Source organism: Mesoplodon mirus (genome assembly GCF_964341445.2).
Source record: "Mesoplodon mirus genome assembly, chromosome: 14".
NCBI lineage: Eukaryota > Metazoa > Chordata > Mammalia > Artiodactyla > Ziphiidae > Mesoplodon > Mesoplodon mirus.
The window spans coordinates 69,843,407-69,861,787 of record NC_138990.1 but is presented as its reverse complement, the minus strand read 5'-3'; the positions used below and the strand labels follow the sequence as shown (position 1 = coordinate 69,861,787).

At 46.3% G+C, this 18,381-nt stretch overlaps 1 protein-coding gene across 8 annotated transcripts in view; it reads right to left on the bottom strand.

Annotated features, from left to right (window-relative positions):
* Positions 1-18,381, bottom strand: part of SPTBN1 (spectrin beta, non-erythrocytic 1) — a 196,644-nt gene that overhangs the window by 106,352 nt on the left and 71,911 nt on the right. The window contains exon 1 of one of the 8 annotated variants that reach the window (XM_082641914.1): positions 3,956-4,527. The exons of 6 other annotated variants lie outside the window; for them this stretch is intronic. In XM_082641914.1, the coding sequence (XP_082498040.1) occupies positions 3,956-4,064 (109 nt within the window). In that variant the 5' untranslated portion in view covers positions 4,065-4,527. Of the gene's footprint in view, positions 1-3,955; positions 4,528-18,381 lie in introns of those variants that run through there. One more of the 8 variants, XM_082641915.1, reaches the window with a different exon arrangement.

The window sequence follows — 18,381 nt, the reverse complement described above, 5'->3', positions numbered from 1 at the left end:
TTCTCCAGAAACACCAGGTGCTGGATGTCAGGGTCAGGCTGCAAAGAAGGTAGAGAAAGTTCATGTTGGTGTATTTCAACTAGATTCTGTCTTCATTACAACTCCACTGCCAGAACTGATAGAATCAGTGCTGTGAGGGGGCAGGTAGGAAGAAGAGAGAAGCAGGTTGGGGCTGGCATTTCACAAGGTCATCTTCGCTCTCTTTTTTTGCAGAAATAAAATAATATTAATATCTAGAAGTCTGGGAGGAGAAAGTTCGAGAACAACAATGTTCAGCCTGAGCTCAACAGTGCCTGGGACCTGGAACAAGCTATTTGACTCTACCTTTTCATCTTCAAAACCCCGGGGGGGTGGGGGAGGGGCAATATAGGGGCAAGGGATTAAGAGGTACAAACTACTGTATGTAAAATAAGCTACAAGGATGTACTGTAAAACACAGGAAATAAGCCAATATTTTATAGTAGTTATAAATGGAGTATAACCTTTGAAACTGTGAATCATTATATTGTACACCTGAAACATATATTGTACATCAATTATACTTCAATTAAAAAAAATCTCCTAAGTGTGCTATGAACACAAGATGAGATATAGACAAAGCTCCCACTAACACGTCTGGTGCATGGTGAACACTCCATGAAATCTTTTTCCCACTACCCAACAGAGGAGACAAGGAGAAGCTTTCTGGAATAATGGAATGTAAGCACACTCTTAAAAAAATTGTAGGAAGGATTTCTATTGGTAAAATGGAAGGGCAGAACCTTTGAGGCAGAAGGTAGACAATGAAGGAAAAACCCAGGGCTGGGTTTCATGAGGAGCTGCAGGCCTGCCCACCTGGAAGATTTATTTGGTTGGAATGTAAAGAGCTGGAATAGGAATTTCGTGTCTGGGGCCATTTGGGGGAGGGTCCTGAATGCCAGGCTAAGGAGCCTGGAATTTAATTTACGCAAGAGGCAGGCGCAACAGCCTCTGAGTAGAGGCGGAGCAGGAGTATCGTCTGATAAGGAGTGGAGCTGGTTGAGGTGAAACTGGAGAAAAGGTATCATCATGAACTTCTCCGTTACTACAAACACATTTTTTTAAAACGTGAGGTTTTGTTGTGTTTCAGCAGTCCTCTCTCATTTAAAAAAGAAAAACAAAACAACAAATCTAACTGTATAAGATACACGAACAGATTCTGAGGAAGGTGGTAACTTAATCTTGCAGGTGAAATTCGAAAGAGATCTCAAGCGCGCAGTGGATATGCCTGTCAGGTGTGTGCCTGTCAGGTGTGTGCTGGGCGTCAGTGGGTAATGTTTGAAGCCATCAGAGGTGGAAGGTTCTATCTCTTATGCCAGGAGCATTAGTGTGAAAGACATCACTCTGCATCTCGGCCCCTTAAGCCCCTCAGTGAGGTTTTGTTTCTAATCACACTTATTTACTTACTGATAAATCTCTATAAACTATTTTATCTAAAAGACCAGACTCACTTTAACATTGTATTTCCCTTAGCTAGAACACTAAAACTCCGCCCCCTCCTGAGATTTTTAGGATCCAGGGTGAAAATATTTGAAACCAAGAAAACTGCAGAAATATCTCCTACAAAATCACAGTACTCTCAGACTCTAAGGTGTAGGCACTAAATGAGTAAGTTCATGTAAGAGGCACTAAAAAAAAAATCGATACAGATTCAGAGGTGTCGTTTGCCAGGATTGGGTTATAAGTACTAGGAAGGATTAAAAAGAGGAAAAAGGCAGCTTAGTAGGCATGTACAAAATTAAATCAGCAGACAGAATCTATATGTTATCAAAGATGTGATGATTGGAAGAACTACAAATACTAAACTAAACAGTAAGTAACAAATACCAGACAGGGGTCGGGGGGGGGGTAGGTGGGGATAGGAAAAGGTTTTATCAAAAATATTCCTCAAGTTGCTTAAAATGCAATCAAGGATGATGCCAACTGTCTGTAATTCTCCTGGGATCCACCATACTTGAGGCTTAATTCACCCCGTCTCAGTTCCCCAACACGGGTGGTTTTCTGTTATAGAAGAAATACCAACACTAAACTTGTGCAACCTCTAAACCGCAATATTTAGAAATAAGAAAGTTATCTGCAACTAAATTAGGGGACAAAGGTCATTAAAAAAAAATCACCACACAAAATGTGGAGCTCACCCCTTTTGAAGGGATTTCCTTGGGAAACACGAGGTAAAATATCAAAGGCACGCAGTGATTTTTTTCAATTTAAATTTTACTTTTCCAGAGAGGACAGTTTAAGACATTTCCTGTGTGTAAGCTCCACCCTCCTCAGTGAGCAGTTTTACAACTGTCCTCAAACCTTTCAGAGTAACAGCCTTTTGTTATGGGTGGGCCTGTGGGCACACTGCTCCCCACACCTTCTTGTATTTTCTCCTTGGTTTTCATTTCTTCTGAGACTACAGGAGCGGGTTGACTGGCCTCAGTAATAGGTTTTCAGATCAAGGATCCTCCTTGGTGCTTTCTCCTTGGCAGTATGATACAACGAAGTGAGGAGTCTGAGTCCTTTGAAGAAGAGGTGCATTCTGAATTCTCAGAACCTCAAACCTCAAACTGTGGGCCTTTGCTCACACACCCAGAAGATAATGGACACACCCCACTCCTCTATTTACCATCTTCAAGTCCCCACCCCGCCACCAGCTCTGGCTCCCCCTAAGTTTTCCAAAAAAGCAAATTCTACCTTCGAAGAGCTCAAGAGGGATGAAGCAAAGACACACAACCATTCCCTAGAGAGAATGGAGCTTCCTCTTAGCTAACTGCCCAAGGAATGCAGCACAGCCTAGCAAATGTTTAAAGTCATGTCCTGTTCTGCCTCTTGTTTTCCAGAACAGTGTCATTACTGTCAACTATTTCACAAGACAAATAAACCTGTGAATGAAATATAGCCTCCCTGTCTCCCCAGTGAAAACATTCTAAGACTGAGCTGCTTCCTTCCTTCCTCCTCCTCCTCCTCCCAGGATCCACATTTGCGGCACCAAGAAGAGTTAAAATAAGAAACATACACCGTCTGCAAAGGCTACTTTTTCACAGCACTAGAATCATTCCCAGCCTATTACCGATTCCAGGGGCTTCCTAACGGAAGGAGTTCTGTTTTCAGTTACAAATCCTTTTTCATGTGTAAGCTCCAAGACACCACCGGCCAGGCCTGCTGGCTGGGCAGGGACAGCCAAGGGAAGGGGGCTGCAGGGGCCACTTCGGCCGCAGGCTGCAGGCCCATCACCCCACACACTGCTCTCCATAAAAATATTAGATTCGTTCAACTGTTTGAGATTAATACAGACTCCAAGAAACCTGTAATTGATCCAACTAATCTAACCCAACAGCACTGGAATGACAATAACTGGTTTTCATTATAAATTACATAGCGCACTAAATTGATGGCAAGGCTCCATCCCAACACAAGACATCAAAAGGGTTAAAATGAAGCTTCGGAGTCAAAACTGTAATTTACCCAAGGCTTAGGAACAAAAAGACCACTCCCTCCTTCCCTTTGTTATTGTTCTACAGGGTGTCCAGCAGTGCACTTTACACCTTTAGGCTTCCCATAGGTAAAAGGCTGGGTGCTGGGAGACGGAGGTGACCCGGAATCAAATACTTGCATACTAATAGGTCTATTATCATTGATCTACTAAACTGCAAAGACGGCTAAAAAGAGAGAAAATGTGTGTGCAGTGGGCAGCAGATACCTGACAACCAAGAGAGCCCAAGGGAAACTGGAGAGAGAGACTCCAAATGGTGGCTTTTCTGGAGTGAAGAGTGAGAAACTGTCTCCTTTAAGTAGTGAATGGGGTGCTCGCAGCCAACCAGAGGCTTTGGGGCCCGGCGCGCGGCCGCCGGTCTTCATTAGGGTCACGTACCATATGGCACAAATAAACCCTCAGAACCCCTGGAGGCAGCACGGCCCCCGGGCAGGCCCGGCCTTTGAGACGGGAGTTTACCTTGTAGCTGCTTGAATCTCCCTTCCAGCTGGTTGTAGTTGTAAGGCACCTGCCCCGTGTAAGCCGGCGACAGCGGCCCGGAGATGCTAGACGTCCTCTGCAATTCCATTATGCCCAGCGTAACGCCCCGGCGGGCTGCACGGTGGAAATCCCGCTCCGGCCCCCTCCTACCCCCATCCAACACGCAGCAGCTTCCGCAACGCTTGGCTCCCGGCCCCGGCTAAAAGGGCTGGACCTTAGGCAAGCCCCATCCCGGTGTGAAAGTCCAGCAGGCAGATCTGATAGGAAGTTGGCCGCAGGAGAGTCCACCTTAGCCCGGCCACTCACGCATCTAATTCCTTGTGGCTTTCCTTCCTTTTGTGGCCCTTGGCTCTAGGCTTGAAATAAATTACCGAGGAGGGGCGGGAGGACGGAGGGAGGGAGGCGCAAGTCCTACTTAAAATTTTTTCAAAATACGGCCAATCCTAAACATGCCTCGGTCGCCGAGCCCGGGAGCTCGCGGGCACAGCGCACACACCTCCTCCCGGCTGCCCTTGGCGGCCGCCGGTTTGTAATTTAATCAGGAGCCACTCGCCGTGCGCTGGGCGGTGATGTCACCTGATTAGCATAAATGCATTGTAGAGGAAACGCAGGCTGTACCACGAGGGGCGCGGGGGAGGCCGGCCGGCCGCGGCCCCCACCCACCGGCCTCCGAGGGGCCGCCGACCCCCGGGTCGGGCCCAGGACGCGCCTGCAGCGGTGGTACCTTCCCAAACAAAGCTGCTGGAATTACAATCTTTTGTTGAGAGCCTCACGTAACGGAAAAGTCTCCGATTACTATCTCATGAAAAGGAGGCGGCCCGGTAGGGTAAGGCGCCCCGCAGGTCCCCGGCCGGGGCGGCTCCTCCACTATTTAGCTTCAGGAGCTCACGCAGCCATGCGGGCCGCGCACCTGGGCGCTCAACGTCCTCACCGCGCGGGCGCCGACCACGCGGAGGCGGCCCGGCCGTGCCAGCGGGTCAAAGAAAAAGTCCCTCTGGGCGTTGGGCAAGGCCACAGCGAGGGGGGCGGGGGGGAGCGTGTAAGTTCAGGCTCACGGAAGGATCTTCTCAGCAGACCTGCCGCTGCCAGTAAAAGACGTTAAGCGGAGGTTTTCCGGGATAACACCGGCCCTATAACAGTCACTCAATGCAAGCTTTATGGGAGCAGCGACTTGCAAGGCATTGTGGGAGAAAGGTACACAGGTAAACACCTCCAGGATCCCTGACCTGGATGATTTTAGGAACCAATGAGGAGATAAAAGAAATCACCCTGAAATCCTACTGTGATTTGTAAAACAAAGCCTTTAAACTTCTGAGTTCTTCAAAAATTTAAAACTCTCCTCCCTAACTTCTCCCACTAGTCTCAACCAAAAACAAAATCCTCTACATAGACAATAACAGTGATCAAAATGTGTTCTTGGGAAATAACTGACCCTAGTTACCCACCCATCCCCTTTCTCAGTAACTACAGGCAGACAACAAATTACAAATTTAGCGTTTCAAGAGTGTAGCCTTGCAGCCATACTCACTGAAGAACGTAATTTCATTCCTAAGGGATTCCAATCTGCCCTGAAGAGATGGGCCTCCACCACAGGTTTACTTTAGTCCCCAGGGCACTTGTAATTCAAGCAACTGCATCCTGTTCAGGACTAAAGTTAAAACAAACCCAGAGTCTAGCTAACTGCTCAACTCGGAACAACACCACTCCTTCCATCCACACCGCTGGGTTTTTAATGCATCCAGTGTCAGCCTTGAGCTTTCTAAAGCCAGGCCCAGGATTCGAAGATATTTCTCCACATCCAAGATGTAGAGCATTTTCTAAAGCCCCTCTACTGCAATTCAAAACACTGACAGCAAGGTGGCAAAATGCAGGGTCTTGGAAGAAGCACTTGACTAGGATTCCCAAGACCTGAGTTTCTAGTCCTGGCCAAGCCTCTTAATCACTTATGACCTTAGAAGAAACCCTGGATTCTTTCTAAACCTCTGCTGTCAGACAGGGATAATTAATGCCTACCTACAAGATTACTGAGGGGATAATGTGAAAATGCCCTAAAAATGGTCATACTATTCAAAATTAGAAGTATGTTTTGCAAAATGCACCTCTTCTTGATTTTTCCCCCACGTATCACATCAAGGCTACAAAGAGGAGAATGGAGAATTTTCTCATTTGAGATCTTTTTAACGGGCCCCTCTTCACTATTAAATACACTGGTGATATGTTAAGTCTCTAAGTGGCTAGCTATGGGCACACAAAAATGAGACTGCAAAGTGCTTGACAATTTACAACACATTTTTAATCTTTAAGCCACTTAGTGAACAGAGTATGAGTCACCACTCTTATTAGTCTCCCTTTCAGTTCCCTCTGGTACAGGGAAGTAGGTAAAATAAGCTTTCTAATTAGCCAGGTTACATGCGATGTGATGGAGGGAGAGGCTGGGGCTCGTGTAGCCACACTGGATCCTCAAGAGCACACTTAGAACAAGCCAGGTGAAGTGGACACATGTAAATACTAGAAAGAAAGGTTTTGAGGCTAGGAAAGGGTTTAATAACCCCACAGGGGCAGGGAGTGAGACATGGGAATGCTGTGGTGTGATGGGGCCAGGGAAGAAGAGGACCCAGCCCTAATGGCTCCCGTGACCACCTCCATCCACCTCAGCAGCGGGAGGAGGTAAAGGACGGCCAGAGCACTCATTCTTTAGTCCACGCAGTATTTCCTGGACGCCAACCGTACGCAGGGCACACTGCCTGGTGTTTTGGAGGAGTCAAAGATAACTGGGAGAGATGGTAGCCAAAGGAGATGGGACAGATACGCCAATAGTCCAAAACCAGAACAGAGTGAGGAGTAGGTAGGGGAGCTGCAAGAGTTCAGTGGACAAGGAGGTCACATCTGCATAGGAAGGCAGGAAGAACAACTCCAGGAGGGACTGGCATTTGACCAGATCTTGAAGCACAGGTAGACTATCAACAGGCTGGGATGAGGGGGAAGCTCTTCTCCTAGTTGGGGGAAAGCAGCCCAAGTAAAGGCACCAACTGGACTGTCGGGGGAATAGCACCAGCGGGTGCTACCGTTTGACTGAAACATAAGGAACTAGGGTCAGGCAGGAGGAAAGCCAAGAGAGGCAGCCTTGGAACCACTGGAGATTTTTGAGCCAGAGGAGGATGGGTTCTGGGTTGGGCTCCAGGGACGATTAATCTGGCAGTGGTAGATTAGAATGGGTTGAAAGGAGAGAGACATTAAAGGCAGCAAGGTGGTCACTGCAGTTGTCCAGGTCAAAGGGCTAGTCAGGGTATGGCAATAGGAGCAGAAAAGAATGGGATGATGCAAGAGTTAATCCATAGGACTTTGGTAACCAATTCAAGTCCTATGGGACTTCAAAGTCTTTGGGAGGTTCAAAGGCTAGGGGTGAACTTCAGACTCTGGGGTTTTTAGAGCTGGCTGTGGGGTACAGGTGGGGAATGAACATTTTCTTCTAGACAGGCTGCAACTCCACAGGGTGACATGTCCAGAAGCAGTCAGGGACGTGGAAACGGAGCTCGAGGCTGAAAATACAGCCCGTGCACAGACTGAGAGTTGAGACTGCAGTGGGCTGAAGTCTAGGAAGGGATGTAAGAGGCAAGCGGCCCGAGCAGAGAGCCCTGGGGAAGGCCAGCATCTGGGAGGAAGGAGAAACAACAGTGGAGATACTAAGGGATTCATAGAATGAAAGTTCAAGAGAGGGAAGAGATATTCAAGCAGGAAAGGTGGTAGACGGATGGCAGCTCGTGCTGCAGAAAGAACAGAGAACAGAGAACAATCAGAGAACAGGTGATCCAGTGTGTGAATTAGGAGGTCACAGGGATAATACAAGCTGAAGTGAGGTCACAGGGAGTTGGAGAATGAGAAAACAGAAGATGGAGGACAAGAAGGTAGAGGTGGTGAAGGCCAGATGAGGGAAGGGAGCTACAGGACCAGGGAAGGGTTCTGGGGCGGGCTGAGCTGGCATGTCCTCCGCACACAGGCTTCAGCCCCGAGGTGGCACGGGCAGGAAAAGGCCGGTGGGCAATGGCTCACCGGTGTGGCTGGCACAGGCAGCCTCAGCCAAGAGGAGGCCCACTAACCTTCAGAGGCAGGCGGGCAAGGACGGAGACGTTCTGAGAAGGAAAGTAGGAATTAAAAGGAACTTGCCCAGCTCTAACTCAATAAAGCAAGAGGCCAGGGGTCCGAGTTACAGTTTTATTTCTAGTGATCTGAGAAAAAGAATCCTGAAGACACCTATGACAGAAACACGCAGCGTGTGAATGGGAACATTAATGCGGGCGGTGGGGTTCAGAATGCTCAACAGTCAAGCTTCCCGCAGGAACAGACCCTGCCATCTCGGCCTCTCCCCTCAATCTTTTCTAACCTGAAAAATTACTGTCCCTCCCCAGCACCAAGGATATCAACACATGTGGCCAACCCTGCTAAGTGCTTGTGCCTGCCTTCAAGCTGCATCAAGATCCCAAGGCGTGAGAATTCCCTGGCAATCCAGTGGTTAGGACTTGGTGCTCTCACTGACAAGGGCGCGGGTTCAATCCCTGGTCAGGGAACTAAGATTCCACAAGCCGCACGACACAGCCAAAAAAAAAAAAGAAAATGATTCCAAGGCGTAATGAAAGATGGCCACGATTGACTGGTCAAGTCAGCTATGGGACTGAAGCAACTGAAGCCCAAGTAACATGTATCTGCTATCCTTGTGATGCCAGAAAGGTCAAGCCAAGTTGCTATGGTTATCTGTAGACAGCACAAATCAGAAGTGCTGTGGTGTGGTGGAAAGACTCAAGACCACAGTCAGGTTCTCAGGCTCACCCCAACTCCTGAGGACCACCAAGGAGCTAAGTAATTGCACAGGTGCCTTACCTCCCTGGGCCTTGCAATCCTCGCCCACAAATCAAACAGGTTGGAATCTATGGTCATAAAAACTCCTTCTGGTTCTAAATGTATGAGTGATTTGAGTTCAATCTCCACATAAGCTGAACGGCCATAATAACAGCAACATCACATTATTACAGCACCCTGTAGCTTTCATATACATTTTCTCAAGTGAGGTAGGTATTGTGTCCATTTTGCAGACAAGGCAACAGAGGTTCAGAAAGATACAGTGTCTTGCCCAGGGCCGCACAGCTGCTGAGGCAGAGCCACACCTGGATGGCAGACATATCGGTCGAGCGATGTTTCTCCTATGTACTCAGAGTATACTATCAGCTTACTAATGGTGTCTACGCTTTTCAGAAAAACCCTAAGACTCGATAAATGGTATCAAGGTAAACCTAAAACCCAAGCAAGCCTCCACACGAACCTAGACAACACTTAGTTTGGGTCAGGATCAGGCACGTTCTCTGCTGGTTCACACAGAAGTTTCTACTTGCAGGGTTCCCTTGTTGTGAATGGGTTTTGTCTGGTCTTGTCTTATTCCTTTTCTCATACTTGGTGGACCTGTAACTAAGATTCTGTATGATTTAGCATGTAGCACGTGAAGGGGAACACTAAGGGAGTGAGATTGAACCTCTGTTTGTTCCAAGAGGCTTTATGTAGTCTGGGAGGTCAAAAGAAAAAAAAAAAAGATTGCTTTTCCTGCATTACAGCAAGCTTGAAAGGGTAAAACATGGGGTGTTCATTTCCTGAACATCTGAACATTAGCAAGATTGAAATGTCTGGGAGAGGATGCCCAAAATGCTAAGATGTGATGGGATCTGAACACATTCAAGGACTTGAAAAGCCAACCCAAAGAGCTGGGAAAGAAGTGGTAGGAACAGGGAGTGAACCAACAAGGTTTCACATACAAACTATCTTGCCAAATTCTCTGCCGCTTTCTACTGCTGTTTCCACATCTGCCTTTCGTGTTCATCGCGGTCAAATCCCTCGACAGCTGGACGACCACAGCCAATTTCTCCTGAGCCTTTCTTTATAGGAAACCAAAATACTACTACTAAAATAATCCTCTTCCACCCATGTGGCCAAATAGACAAGCGGGCTCCAAACCATACTGCTGCATTTATGCTCCCTGCAGCTGAAACTTATATTATCTTTCTGTCTCGTCTCCCCAATTTTCCTTCTGTCTTACCTCTCTGGCCCACCCATTCCCTCCTCCAGGAGGCTCCTGCCCACCTCCCCCAGTCTTGAACCTTAACGTGATCATTCTCCTTCTACTTCTACTATATATAATGCCTGGAGAGCCTCCCACCCGGTAACTACCTAGTTACGGCTGGCCTTACTCCCCAAAGCCTGCCTCAGGATGCATCTTCTCTTAGAACCCATCCCTTTTTCAATGGAAACGGCCCCACTTACCAGAAAACTCAACCAACCAACCAAGCATACAACCATGAAATCTAGCCAAAACCAGAAAACAAGAAATTATCTGAAACCTCCTTTTCCCACCCCAAAGAACAATTTTCACAATGTCCCACTGGCAGACACATCTGTGACACTGGCATTTCTGTGCCTGCCAAGCTCTCCAGAATGTCTCCGTTCTCAGGGCCTACAGCCTGGGTGGCTGGAAGCAGTCAGCAGCACTTCCCCTCCCCTCACAACCCACAGGACTCCTAGATCAGGGCTGAGACCACCCCCATATTTTCCCCTAGAGCACTGCCCACTGAGTGTTTGGGTCAGGGTTTGGAAATGCAAAGCTAGAGGAGGAAAGGTCGTTAAAAACAGACTTGGAATCTAGGAAGCTGGCTCTGCCACTTTCTAACTTGGTGATTCTGAGCCTGAAAAACTGGCCCAATAATGCGACCAACCTCAAAGAGTTTTTCTATAATTGAGTTAAATGTTTAGAAAGATCTTAGCACCATCATAGCAGCTATGATTACTAGTCTTTAAACTTCTCATAGAGGAAATCTCAAAAACGAATTCTACCCCACCTCTTCACCAAGGAGGCTACCAGCTGGAGGATGTTATAGGTTCCACGTGGAATCACTGTCCTCAGGCTGGGAACCCCTTTGGATTTTGGGACAAGGACAGTTCAGAAAAGCAAGACCAGTCCTCCACCTGGGAAGTACTCACAAACCCCATTCCCTCTCTGTAACTCACCCCATTATGCACTGGGAAAGGCATATTCAAAATCGTATTTTATAGTCATAAAAGTAGTAATATCTCAGAGATAGCAAGAACACAACACTATGAAACAAGTTATAAAAGGCCTATGTTTTTAGAAAGGCCAATGTTTGTTTGAGGTGGGGCTATCAGATTTGACACTTCGGGACTCAGAGTAAGTAGAACAAAGATTAAAGGGAAGGCTAAAGGTATTTTCCATCCACAAAATTGCTATCTCTGTGCCTTGGAGGATATGGATGAATGGATGGATGGACAAATGGATCTCTCTCTCTCTTTACACACACACTCACCCCCCCACAAAATCATATAGTTTTATGGCTGAAATACCGGGGCAAATCTAATTTTTATTCATATCCTTTTCCTGTTTCTTTTTCCACTGGTCACAGCAGAACTGAATACAAAGCACTGACATCTCTGCTGAGAAGGAGAAAAAATGGCAAGTTACACTCAGTAACAAGCACCCAAGGTCCCGGGGGAAGGAAGGAATGCAGTTTATTGAATCTTCTACCCCAGCCAAACCTTATCCTGCATTCTTATCTCATCTGTTATCTGCACATGCAAAGCTTCCCCGCAGAGGCAAAAGAAATGCTCCAGTCCAGAGGCCCCACCTTTGGCAAACAGGTGTGTTGCTATGCCTGTGAATATATAACACCAGCCAGAGCCAAGACTGGGCTCCTCCACACAGGTAGAATGGTTCAAAGGAAAGAACATCTGAGGAATGCAGTTGGGGCCAGGTCTGCTCTTGCCCAGGATTTTTGATTCTGCTCCCCACCTCCAACTTGGAGGGAAAAGGCTGACACACACAGGTATTCAGAGCCATCGGGCCAGTGTTTTACAAAGGGGCAGATGGAACAGTGACAAGACAGTTTCCTGGTAGCACGGCTTGTGGGAAAGAAATGGGAAAAGAGGAAATACAAATCTATTCTTTGTGAAAATAGGCCTTTGGACCCTGCCCACAGGTATCCACACCCAGGTTATCTTTTCCAGGGCTTAACACAGACTGGCTGTAATGAGAAAGGGTGAAAAGAGCAGGTTGAACAGGCATCTGGAGAGGAAAGGAAGAAAAGGAAGGGAGTGAGGGATGCAAACCTCATCATCAAGACACAGGCCCCGCTGCTCCTGGTTTGCACAGAGCAAAAGCCAACCCACCCAACAAGTTCTCAGCCCTACCGTGTTCTCAGCTCAGGCCATCTGAGGGACCCACAGCGTCATAAGAAGTGATTTCTTCTCTGCAGGCACTTTTGGCCCAGAGGAGGAAACAGGACACACCAACACACATAGACATGTACACACGAATGCAAAGATGTGATAATGCATGACAAGTGAGGTTAGTGAGAGTTGGTGTGAGTACCACTCTGAATGGATCAACAGCATTCTTCTCCTTGGCTGAGAAAAGAACAGAGCAGAGTGGGGTTCCTTCCACCCGAATGCTCTCTGTTGCCATACCATCCTATCTGCAATTTTAATGTGGCTTCTCACCAAATCCCTGACAACATGTGCCATGCTAACACAAGTGTGTAGGTTACTGCACTTATTAACTGGGCATGGGGGATGTGCTTTCTCACTCTGAAAAACAGGCACCGATTACCCAGCTTCAGGGCCATGGAACAGTGCATGCAGCCCTGGCATGTTAAAGCGTGAAATATTTTAAGGGTGCAATCATTTCTTCATCCTCTGCACCTGAGCCTCTGCTGATCCCTCAATGATACAGCACAGTCTCCTTCCCACAGGGCTTGGCCAGGCAGCCACTCATTGGGTACAGGCCCTGAATAATTCATGGTCAGCCCAGTCACTCAGGAGCACCAAGGCCCGCCAGATGCCATTAACTGGGAGGCAGGCTCCAGGCTTACAGTAGAAGAATGAAATACTATCAACGGCCTCAGAGACCTTCTTTACAGAACCTGACAATCCTTCCCTGTTTTCTTTTTCTCCCCATTTGAAACCAGGTACTTTCCCACCAGATCAAAGTGTAACTGACTTTTACTCTAAGGAGGACAGGTCCCAAGTACAGATGGGGAGGGGAGAAAGTGACGTCCTCAAGTGAGCGCTTGGTCAGGATGTCATTCCCCCACTCAGCATGCTGAGACGACACAGGTGAAGGGCCAGACACTGTGCCTGACGCCAGACAGATGCTCAATAAATGTCAGTCCTCGTCCCCTCCTCCTTCCTGTCTCTCTGCCCCAGCCAAACTGATCCCCACCACCTGTCTCGGGCTTTCTCATCTCCCCGCCTCTGCTCGTGGCGCTCCCCTCTCCTCTCCCTCTCCCTCTCTGTCTAGAGTCCACCCATCCTTCAAGCCCAACTCAAAACTTCCCTCCTCAAGGAAGGCTTCCCAGATTATCCCAGCTGGAATGATTGCTCCTTTTCAGAAACCCTATACCCATACTGTCAGCCCCACATCGTCTGGCACCTTTTGTGTGCTGCCTTAGAGTTTGCTTATCTCTTCTTGGGCACCAGTCTTATCTACCTAATTAAAATAATGGAGAATGCACCCGTTACAGACTCAAGAGAAGTGAAAAGTGTACTCCAGTCTCAGCTTCTGACACTGACTGGCCTTGCTGACCCAGAGCCCGGCCCTTGGCTTCTCAAAATGCTCTCCCTAAAAACGAAGAGATCTAAAATAGAAAATCTCCAGGGTCCTCTGGATATAATGCTCTTGGAAATACATCATGATCTGTTTTAGGGCAGATGCAAGTCTTACATAACCTTCACTCCACACCTAGCCCAGTATCCTCTAAGAAACAACTGTTTAAAAGCGACTTAGGCATTTCAGAAGCCTGCACAGTGAACAGAAGCCTGAACAGAGCAAGGGCTCTGTGAGATAGCTGACACCATATGGTACACCGCAGGGCCTGTTCCACCTTATGTAACACCCCCCATCCATACCTTAATCCTTCACAAGGAGATGAGAGCTAGAACTCTGAACAGGTGTCAAGAAGGTCCTTGTCAAAATTCACCCACCTGAGCCAGCCATCTCATTTACAGAGAAGGAAAATGAAGCACAGAGCGGCATGCCCACAGACACAGAGTAAGTTACTGCGCACCAGCAATCAGAAAGCAGGCCTTCTGAATTCCTGCTGCCTCTTTCATTTCCAGGGAAAACCTGAAGGTATCAGGGGCTGAGGACAAAGGCAGTGGCATGCATTTCTTGAGCCTTTCGGTCAGTGAAGCGGGCACAGGGCTTGAAATCAGAGAAAAGACATCCTCATCCCCTCTCCCGCCTCCCTTCCAGGATCCAACACCAAGTTGGAGCCGACAGGCTTGTACTAAGTGGCAGATGACCCATATCTTTCCGTGTGTTCTCTGACATCCAACTTGTACCAGCTGAGAGACAAGGAGGCCCCAGGCTGTGGTACTGGCCCCTTTGATCTCACCCTCTCAGCCCAGCAGAGACCCAAACACACAGTCAGCCCCAAACAAACTGAATCCCAAGGTCTGTTGTTCACAGACCCCCTTTCTCTTGGTCTTCTTCACTAGATTTTTCTCTATTATTATTATTATTTTTTTTTTGGCTGCATTGGGTCTTCGTTGCTGTGCACGGGCTTTCTCTAGATGCAGCGAGAGGGAGCCACTCTTCGTTGTGGTGCGCGGGCGTCTCATTGCAGTGGCTTCACTTGTTGCAGAGCACGGGCTCTAGGTGTGTGGGCTTCAGTAGTTGCAGCATGCGGGCTCAGTAGTTGTGGCACACAGGCTCAATAGTTGTGGCTCACGGGCTCTAGAGCGCAGGCTCAGTAGTCATGGCGCACGGGCTTAGTTGCTCCACGGCATGTGGGATCTTCCCCAGACCAGGGATCGAACCTGTGTCCCCTGCATTGGCAGGTGGATTCTTAAACACTGCGCCACCAGGGAAGCCCTCAATTATGCTTATGATGTTCAGAGGGAATAGTTTACTCAGGAGGCATTTTTTAAAACACATCTGATGAATGAATCTATTCATTATAAGTAGCACTTTAACAACAGGTAAAGAATGAAGTGAGAGAAGAGAGAGACGAAGCTCTTTTCTAAAACTTGCCATGCTCACCTATAACCACCTCTCCACTCACCTTTTTATTACCATTTCTATCACCCTTTTAAATTACCATCCACCAGGAAAACCACAAATTGTGACCACGATGGTATCTTTTTCCACTACATCTTATCTTAATAACAATAAAAGTTTCAGTGAAGGATGGGGAGAAATTGAAACCCTTGTGCACCGTTGATGGGAATGTAAAATGGTGAAGCTGCTGTGAAAAACAGTATGATGGTTTCTCAAAGAATTAAAAATAGAATTACATATGATCCAGCAACCCCAGTTCTGGGCTTACCAAAAGAACTGAAAGCAGAATCTCAAAGAGATATTTGCACACCCATGTTCACTGCAGCATTATTCACAAGAGCCAACAGGTGGAAGTAATCCAAATGTCTACGAATGAATGAATGGATAAAGAAAATGTGGTACATACATACAATGGGATACTATTCAGCCTTAAAAAAGAAGGAAATCCTGTCACATGCTTCAAGATGGATGAACCTTGAGGACATTCTGCTAAGTCATTATGAGGACATTATGAAATAAGCCAGTCATAAAATGACGGGTACTGTATGATTCCACTTACGTGAGGTATCTAGTAGTCAAACTCAAGGAAACAGAAAGTAGAATGGAGGTTGCCAGGAGCTGGGGGAGGGGGAATTGGGGGAGTTGTTGTTCAATGGGTATTGAGTTTCAGTTTTGCAAGATGAAAAAGTTCTAGAGATTTGCTACGTAACAATGTCGATATAGTTAACACTACTGTACTATACACTTAAAAATGGTTAACATGGTAAATTTTATGTTATGTGTTTTTTTACCACAATTAAAAATAAAGTTAAATGAAATTTAAAAGCTTTGGTACTGATTCTGTGGGAATCGACTACTGAGTATGGGAAGAAAAGCTGATCTAAGGCCATGTTACGTGTCTATGACTCCAAACTCAAACAAAACGTTCTCAAATGCTATCAACCAACACACTGATCCCTCCAAGTCCTCTCCTCAACTCTTAAGAAAAAAAAAAACTGTATTGGAATCCTACCAACTGTCATTTTTACAACAAAAGTCCCAATAAAGTACTTATTGACTCCAAATTGCCTCCAAGCCCCGCGTCTGTGTACAGGGTGCTGTAGAGTAACCTCTATGTACTGCAGTTACCCCTAGGGTCAGGCCTCCTGATCTCTGCAAGTCCACCCTTCATGAAATTGTTCAAAAACTATTTTTTCAGTCAGCCTCTTTGAGACTGAATCCCCAAAACACAAATCTGTAGTAGTTTTTGGTCGTTTAGGAAGAGTCAGTAGCAACACATCATAGTTAAGCAGGCATGCACACATCTATACAATTTGGGTGTGGGTGTGGTGTGTGCGTCCACGAGCAGGCCCACATGTGCACAGATCACCTTGGCCAATATTAACAGGAGTTTTCCGTACTCCTAAGGTTCTGTGATACTCCATCAACTCTCATGAAATATTCAGACTTGCTGATACCCTCTTAATGTGTGCACATACATAGTTTTCTGTTAAGAATAATTTTAGTGTAACGAGGGCTCATGAAGCAACAGATCACAGTTCTTACTGATCAAAGCGTCCCTCTATCTATCCTGCCTATGTAAGATTATGGAAAGGCGAATGGAAAAAATCATTACACAGGAGAAGGGCCTGCAATTTGAAGTGATTATAATCAGTCTTGTTAACATTCTACCAGAGCCTGCATTTCTGACTCATCAAACATAAAAAGTTTACAAAAAATTAACAAGAGACTAGGACTTGAGTCAGAGTCACATGGCATTTATCATTTCCTGGAGAAGGACAAAGTTTGCTATCATCCCTATACACAGTTTGGGTCTCACTGTGTACACAGAAACCACTGGGAAAAGAGGCCAAAAACTCACCTTGGTAACCACAGGAAGGCAGCCTGCTAACTCCTCAGGAGCCCACACACTCTTGGAGGCCTATGGGACCTTAGAATACCTAACCAGCCCGTTCCTCATTTTTCAAATGAAAGTGAAGCTGAGAGAGGCTGCATGATTTCTCTAAAGTCTCAACCAGCCAAGCCCAGCAGCACCTTGATCTCCTGACTGCAGAAACAATACTGACAACAGCCTCCCAGCTGAAGCCCTTTTGTCAATGCCGTGAAAAGCTTTGGGAGCTAAAAAAAGTTTTCCCTAGAATATAATGCCCATCTTTAATGCCTGGCTTTTCTCTAACAGTAGAAGAGCAATGTGATAGTAGGCACGTTAAATAAAGTGCCCAGGTATCCCAGGATACCTTCACTTATTTAAGTTCATCCTTCCTTAAATATAAACATACCCCTTTTCTAAAAATGTTTTTCAAGTTGTTTCTACAACCTACCAACAGTCATATCTAGGATATATTTTATACCTCCATACCTTATAAGGTAATTCATACCACCATATCTTTTTAGTATACTATTTAACACAAATAAATGTCTGACCTTTTTTAAAAATAAGTCACTTAGGCCTCCCTTTTTAAACTGGTCACATTTCTCTTGTGCGTGACAATCAGAAGAAAGAACTCTGTAAAATATCTGATTCTTGATTCAGCTGTCCTGTTAAACATAGGTAATGTTTGGCTCTATGAGGAAAGGTTTTAAAATAAGCTCAATCACCACTGATGTCATAAATGAGTATTCGTTACTTAAAAAAAAAACAACTCTAAAAATTTTGCTCTAATTTCTGTTCCTCCAGCAGTTCTAATCTTCTAAGTTTACGCAAGGTATCTCAGAGTCTTACTCATAATTCTCTGATATGGAGTAACTGTAGGAAGAGGTACAAGATATTTTTTTCATGAATTAAAAGGCATTCAGATACCTACAAATACTTATGAGAAGGAGGGCAATTTACAAGAGAGTTAGAGAAGATAGGTCAAAGATAGGCATCAGAGGCTTTCAATTACCGCCCTGGAACGCAGGGGCCTCTGATTTATATTACTACTAAAGTAGGAAGGCTGGGGCAAATAACAACCTAATGCAGAAAATCTCAGACTGAAATCTGTGAAATGGGGGCTAATGCCCCCTACTAAAGACTGCTCTTAATATTTAAGTAATATTTTTATAATCTTCCCCAAGATGAAAATGATACACAAATTTTAAGTATTACAAATAATCCCCCTGAAAATCTAGCAATATTTCTTCTTTATTATCTCCTGATACCAAACTACAGCTGTCTCAACAAGAAGGAAAGAGCACCAAACCTAATAACCCCCATGAAGGATCAACCCTCTCCCAGCAAGTGCCGGCCGGCCTACTCGACTTGGATGTTCTATGCTGAGCTCGCCCCACCCCCTCCAAGCAACACAGGTCTCCCACT